The sequence below is a fragment of the Nicotiana attenuata genome, chromosome 2 (genome assembly GCF_001879085.1).
Source record: "Nicotiana attenuata strain UT chromosome 2, NIATTr2, whole genome shotgun sequence".
Taxonomy (NCBI): Eukaryota; Viridiplantae; Streptophyta; class Magnoliopsida; order Solanales; family Solanaceae; genus Nicotiana; species Nicotiana attenuata.
This window is the reverse complement of record NC_031990.1, coordinates 25,216,945-25,224,325: the sequence shown is the minus strand read 5'-3', so window position 1 is coordinate 25,224,325 and position 7,381 is coordinate 25,216,945. Positions and strand designations below refer to the sequence as shown.

At 35.1% G+C, this 7,381-nt stretch overlaps 2 protein-coding genes across 2 annotated transcripts in view; one reads left to right on the top strand and one right to left on the bottom strand.

Moving 5' to 3' along the window:
- On the top strand, positions 2,816-6,398 carry LOC109205697 (uncharacterized protein DDB_G0292186). Its single transcript, XM_019368440.1, has 3 exons — positions 2,816-3,267; positions 5,724-5,917; positions 6,018-6,398. Exons 1-2 carry the CDS (start codon positions 2,887-2,889, stop codon positions 5,883-5,885), a joined length of 543 nt encoding a protein of 180 aa, XP_019223985.1. The 5' UTR covers positions 2,816-2,886; the 3' UTR covers positions 5,886-5,917; positions 6,018-6,398.
- Positions 6,613-7,381, bottom strand: part of LOC109205688 (casein kinase 1-like protein 10) — a 7,090-nt gene continuing 6,321 nt past the window's right edge. Inside the window, exon 14 of the mRNA XM_019368431.1 lies at positions 6,613-7,166. Within this exon, the coding sequence (XP_019223976.1) occupies positions 6,906-7,166 (261 nt within the window). The 3' untranslated portion in view covers positions 6,613-6,905. The remainder of the gene's footprint in view (positions 7,167-7,381) is intronic.

Here is a 7,381-nt window from a genome sequence, read left to right as displayed (position 1 = left end):
TCTCTTGTCATGCAATTTCTATTCTGTAGTGTGCTAGTGTGTGTGCATTTTTTAATGACAGTGATGTTCGGATCAACTTGTCCACTCCTTCATTATTCACTGGGTAGCCAGAGGCGGACCTATGTACAGAGAAGAGGGATCACCAGAAGAGGGATCACCAGATTCATTTAACTTCGACAAAAATTCTAGATATATATGTGCATACAGTCAACATATTTTGCCTGAATCCCTTAAGATCAAAAGTACGATAGGACACTGGTTGAGCAGTCCGCTTATGTGCCCCGGCCACCTTCATGTCCTGGGTTTGCCTCTGGTATCCGCTACCTTGACCAGCACATGTACCGAGTAATTGTGTCAAAAATATTTAGACAGAAGGGAAGAAATCACCTGGCATTTCTCCGCCGGAATCTAGTGTGTACACAGTCTAACACTCTGCCTTGAGTAGACTAACCAGAATGAGATGATATATCTAGTGCTACAAAGTGGTAGCTCTCTTCAACTACATTTGATCAGTGTTGTGTATATGATAAGGAAATGGAGTGTTGGAAACTTTTATTACATGGACCTCAAGGTTTTGGTTCAATGGTAAAGGTGGTACACGTGGATGTGTGGTAGGACTTGTTGAGTAAGGCCGGCTTTCGAGCCCAAGCCCCTTTACTAGGTTGGGCGCTTGAGCGCATCTCTCTCATATCGATTGAGGATTTCCTTGAGTTTGAAATAAGGGGCAAGAAGCAAGGGCGTAGCAGTTGCGAAGTTACGCTCGAGCTTTCTCCGCCAGTAGCTTATGTAATGGTCGGCCTTATAAAGCTCGCTAAGCCTCGCTTTCCTCTCTCCTTCACTTATTAAATAAGTGAAAAATAGTCGTTGGCATTCTATAAGCGACTTGACCGAGTCAACGAAGCTTTGCTTTTCTTGTAGTCAGCCCATAATGCCTCCCTTCATTTGCTTGCCTCCTTTCAGATCAGAATGCATAATGCAGTTTAAACAACAAATTTATTGTTTACCATAAACAAAACAAAACAAAAAAGATTTATGGGGCAATTGCACAAATACCCATATTTTAGGACCCATATTTGAATATAGCCAAAGTTCATCAAGTTTATCCACTTTAAAATTAACGTCATACTCGCGAGACTGAATGAAAATTACGAGACTGAAATTGAGAATTGCTTGTTTGAAATTTGAAAATAAAAATAAAAGCTATGATATGAATACATATTTTGCAATAAAAACAAAAGAAAAAATTCGACAAGTTCTAAAGAAAGAACTAGTAAAAGTAAAGAAAATAGTAGGATATGTAATTGGAAAATAAGTTTTTTGATGATTTATAATTGGACACACAGTAAAAATAGCTGTTTTGTTGCCAAAACAAAAGATCGAATTATTAATCTAACTACTACAAAAATTAACCAAATTGACACAATTAATATGATAGAAACATTATTCGGACTTACAACAATAGATTTTCTATCAAAGTTAAATGTGATTGATATAACTTATTATTAGTTATAAATTACTTTAAGTTGCAATTTACGACAATAGTTATTTTCTATCAAAATTAAACGTGACAGACAGACTTCAAGTTACGACTTACTACAATAGATATTTCCTCCAGATGTTAGCTTTTTAACTAAAAACTATATTTTTTAATTGAAAAATGACATTGTATAATCGTTCTTAAAATAATAGTCGAAATATATATAAAAATTACATAAATTTTATACACTTATTCGGCTACCGAACATAAATAGTTCTTGGCGCGGGCTAAAAGTGATAATACCCCTAATTTAGTAAGTGTTTGGACATACGAATTGTAAAATTCCGAAAAAAATGAAAAAAAATTTCAAATAAAAATGATATTTGAAAATTAGAGTAGCGTTTGGACATGAATATAATTTTCGGTTGTTTTTGAATTTTTTTGAGTGATCTGAATAAAAAATTTGAAAAATAACCTTTTGGAGTTTTTAAAATTTTCGAAAAATTTCAAATTTATCTTCAAGTGAAAATTGAAAATTTTATGGCCAAACAGTGATCTCGAAAAAAAGTGAAAAATTTTCGAAAAAATATATTAAAACTCTCACGGCCAAACGGGCTCTTAATGTGTTACACAAATGAGAAACTAAAGATACACGCGTCAAGATGGATACCTTCCTGTTTGGCCACAAAAAAATTTTGGCCAACAGTAATTTTTTTCAAAGTTAATGTATTTAACTCTTTTAAAAGAAAAAAAAAATACTTTTGAGAGCTTTTTTTTTGAGAAGCTAAAAAAATAGCTTCCCCAAAAGAACTTTTAAAAAAATAGTTTTGAGAAAATACACTTAAATATTTTTTAAAAAAGTTTGATCAAATACTATTTGCTGCTAAAGTGTTTTTAGAATTAATTGACCAAACATAAACTGTTTTTCACCAAAATACGTTTTTCAAAAATCACATTTCAAGGGGTGCCTTGGCGTAACTAGTTAAGTTATTACCATGTGATCAGGAGGTCACGGGTTCAAACCGTGGAAACTGCCTCTTACAAAAATGTAAGGTAAGACTACTTACAATATACTCTTGTAGTCCAACCCTTCCCCGGACTTCGCACATAGCAGAAGCTTAGCGCACTGGACTACGTACAATAGACGCTTGTAGTCCAACCCTTCTCCGAATCTCGCACATAGCGGGAGTTTAGCTTACTGGACTGTCCTTTTTTTTTTTACTTTTTAAAAAGATACTTTTTCAAAAGAAAAAAAAGGTTTTTATTTTTATTTTTTATTTTTAAATTTTGGGAGCCAATTTGGCGGCAAAGTCTATTCATTTATAGTTTAATTTTTCATTTTCGCATATTATACGTCAGCCTAGGGTTTGTGATTGAAAGTACAATTTGCCCCAAATTCTTTGTAATAGATGGCTACAGAGGTTTCCGAATGGGAAGTCATAAACGACGATGGCTTTATCTACAAGCGGAGAAAGACGCAGCAGCTGCAAGTTTCGAGCTCTACCACCTCCGCCTCCACCTCCGCCGCCCCGGCGCGGCCAAATCCGGCGGTGGCTGAACTGAAAAGGAAGAAACGGGTTCTCTTAAGAATTTCAGAGAGGTTTGATAAAGAGATTGAAGAATTGGAGGCCTGGGAGAAAACATTGAACGACTTGAAAGTAAATTCGAAAATCCAACAGCAGCAAACTAGTGATCCGCAGCCGCAGCCGCAGCCACAGCCACAGCCGGAGCCGCAGCCGCAGCTACAGTCATCGTCGGGTTTCAGCTCAGTTGATCAGCTCCTCTCTCAGGTATTTTCTTGCTTGCCATTTCGTCTCTTTCACGAGTTGTAGGGGTTCACAAGGACTTCAAGTTAATGGATACTAATAATTATTGGGTTCACACTCAAATATTTATAGATATTTAGTGGATAATGGCCCTGGTGTTCCAAGCGAGAAATTCAGAAAAAAAATCTTATTTTGAATCGGTAACTGAAATTAGATTCAAAACTAATCGAGATTTAGCCACCCTTTTGGTAAAAATAATATTTGGACAAACATACCCTCTTTTTTGCACTGAGTGGTAGGGTTTTCTACCGCGACTTTAAGTTAATAGATTCCCTCCATCCCAATTTATGTGGCATTGATGGAATTTCGAGAGTCAAACCAATTTTTCTTTGACAGATATGTAAAAAAAAAAAAGAGTTCTTCTTTGACCGCTAATTTTGTATACGCCTATTAAATATTTTAAATTATTAATTATTATGACTTATAGTATGTTTTATGTTGTTTTTAAATATGTATATCATTATTTCAAAAAATTTAAAGATTAGTCAAAATTCTTAATATAGTTTGACTCTCAAAGTCCGTGCCATATAAATTGAGATAGAGGCAGTAATAATAATTGAGTGTACACTCAGATATTTATAGATATATAGTAGATAACGGTCCTATTGTTCCTGTGAGAATTTGTCACCGACATAAGAGAAGCTGCACTTTACAAAAAAAATACTCCCTCCGGTTCACAATAAGTGTCCAATTTGCTTTTTCATTTTGGTTCAAAATAAGTGTCCAGTTATGTAATCAAGAAAGAATTCAATTTGTTTTTACAAAATAACCCCTATGTACATATCCTTAAAAAGTCTTCTTACTCCTCACATTAAATGTTTAATTAGGGGTAGTTTAGTCATAGTAGGTATTTTTGTATAGAATTTAGTATTTTCTTAATGGGCGTGCTAAAAGCAAATTGGACACTTATTGTGAACCGGAGGGAGTATATTGTTACACTATTTTTGATACTAATAAAAAGGGGTTAATACACATACATGCTCTAGGCAAAAGCTACTAGGCTCTATAGGTTACATTGTTGATCCGTCTTCGGTTGTCCAGTAAAGTATTGGTTAAAAGGTGATTATGTTAATTGCTTTTGGCTAAAAGTGCAAGCTAAATTAACTACTCACCCATTTCACTTTATTTGTCGTAGTTTGTCTTGATACAAAATTTAATAAAGAAAGAAAAACTTTTGAAGTTTGTGGTCTTAAATATGTCATAACATTTGTGTGACTAAAACTTTTGAAACTTGTAGTAATGTTGTATTGAAATACTATAATTAATGCATTTGTTTTCTGGTATTTTAAACTCTGATTTTGTTTGGGCTCCGTCCTGTTGAATATATTGGCAATGGAAAATACTAATAGCTTGTGCAGATTCAAAATGTTGATTTTTTAAAGTTTTCTTTTGAAAGTATAGTTAGTCAAAATCCTACGTAGTATATTTTTTTGTAGGAACTAAGAATTATGGAAAAGATGTCTGAAAAAATTAGTGACCAACAGTATTGGCACTTTTGAGATGCAAGAGTAACATATTTCATGAGCTGTCAGATTTTCTCTGTTGATAAAATGGCAACCCGGAAGGTTCTGTTTGTTTTGGTAACCCGAAATAGCAAATAGCAACCCGAAATACTAAGCCTGATGCTTAAAAGAGCTGAAAGAACAGGGAACAGGGTGAATTAGGTTTCAAGATTGAAAGGAGTGGTAGTAAGAGGATGATCATTTCAGATAACCTTTATGCTGATTACACACTACTATTGTGTGAAGCAGACAAGGAACAATTTCTCCATCTTAGAGGAATTCTGTTAGCTTTTGAAGCTGTTTCAGGTTTATAAGTGAACCTTGCCAAAAGTAGTCTGTTCAGTGTTAATGCAGACAGTAGTACTAATGAATGATCTGTAAACTATGGTCAGAATGTCAAATTGAAGGTTGGAACTTGTTAATGGAAAAAAAATCAAGGTTGTGGACTGATGTTATACTGGGACAGGTCCGAATTTCAATTTCAGGAGAAATTTCAATGATTGGAAAATAAATGAAGTCAGTCAATTATTGCTTTATTAGGAACCTCTGATTCTTGATGCCAATAGGCTTGACTCTCAGATTTGGACAGCAGGTAAGGATGACAAATTCTCTGTTAAAAGCTGCTATAATATGTTGTAGAAACAAACTGCTACCTTTTTGGGGGAAAATATGATCCAAATGTATTACGGTAGGGTGGTTATACTGAGAAACTGAAATGGAGGGTAGATGTAGCTTATTTTCAATATTAAATGGGCAAATATGGCCCTTAAGATTTTTTTTTTAAATTTTTTTTTTATTTTCTGGGTGTTTCAGGGATGTTGCTGCAACAATTATGCTGCAACTTTTTATTTTTGTACTTTAATGAAATTCCCTTATATCTCATTAGCTCTCTAACTTCATTATTATCACTTAACTTAGGCTGAAGCTCGAGAAGATGTAATTCGCAATATATTAAAGCGCTGTGATGTTGCTGAAGCCCTATGCACTGCAGCAGAAGAAAGGGTAAAACAACCATTTTTTGATCTTCCAATTTGGGCACATTCGCCTCGCAGTCTTATAAAATCATTAGGTGAAGAATAACTATGAGAATGACACTAGAGATAACAGTTGAGGTAAAAATCCTTCCCCTGAGCTTGTTTTACAACAGTAATTGTTTGGCTAAATTTAATATTGTACTATGACTGACCATGTCCTGGAAATTCGACATTGCAGTTTTGCTGGCATTCACAGAATGCAGCTAAGTTGAATTGTATTGCAAGTTTGCTAAAGTGGTTGCAAGCTCAACTTGGCCCAAGCTTCATGAGTGAACCACCTAAAGAACTATATACGACGTGTTTCTTAGGTGACTGATCGAGCGATAACAACCAGGAGGTTGGCTGGTTACAAACACAACTTTCTCATATTTTGGCATGTTTATATTAGTAACATATTGTTGTACATATTCTGAATTAATGCAAAACTAAACGGAAGTTCATTAACTTTGCGTTTGCCTTGTGCTTTTGTGTAGGATAGTTAGTTGAGAGAATTACATGATAACTCTTCTATAATATTGGGACAGTTTTCATGTTCTGCAGATTGTTTCCTTAGACTGTATTTCTTTCAGTTTTTTTTTGTGTTTTTTGGCTGACGTGTCTCTACTTTATTGGTTGGGTTGCCACATCACATTTGGTTTTTTGGACTGATTGTTGGTTTAGTGTTTAGTAGGCACATTTCTAGGCTCCGCATATGTATTCAGCCAAATTATAATCATCAGTGTTTAATTTCCATAACGAAATTCCTTCTCCCAAACAATCTAAAAACTTGTATATGAGTTGAAAAGATACATTCATGGTACAATAATAATATTTATTACATCTATCCGAGTGTACATGTATAAAACTCTAGCACTTTTTACTCATCATTTCTTTAGATGAGACTAAAGGCTTTTACAATGGCCAGAAGCTCTAAATCAAAACCAAAACAAAGGGATAATGAAAAGTTTGATAAGCTTTAGTTGTCACATAGAACATTTTCAATATACAACACTTAAAAAGACATCCGTAAATAGGATAGCAATGTTCCAAATAAACAGGAAATTCTCTCTTTACAAGTGCATGCCATTTACTTTCTGATCGAAAGGAACTCAAAGCTCCGAAGAGGGTCATCACGTGTCCCCTTACGTGAGAATGGTGATGGTTTTGGTTCGATGCCAGGATGAATTCTCTGTGTGGTAGACACGCGGCCATTGCTTGACACTAGTCTGCTCGAGCGACTATCAGTGATGGTGGGATCACCAGAAGAGCTCGGTCTGCTGCTAGAAATGGCAGCCCTTTTTGAAGAGCTTCCATTTCTCGAGGTACGACCTCTTTCTGAATCAGGTTGCTGCAACATACAAGCAGATTTAGTGATAGTACTACTTTGGCAAGCATATAAACGAGCCAATGAAATGCAGTGACGGAACTAGGAGTTCTAATAAAGGGGACTACTAAAAGCATGCAAGAATACAACACCTGAGATTCAGACCTGCAACCTAAAGCAAGTTTTTGCCACCTACACTAGAAGCTTCCTTTACGTCAAGGAGATTCAACAATATATAT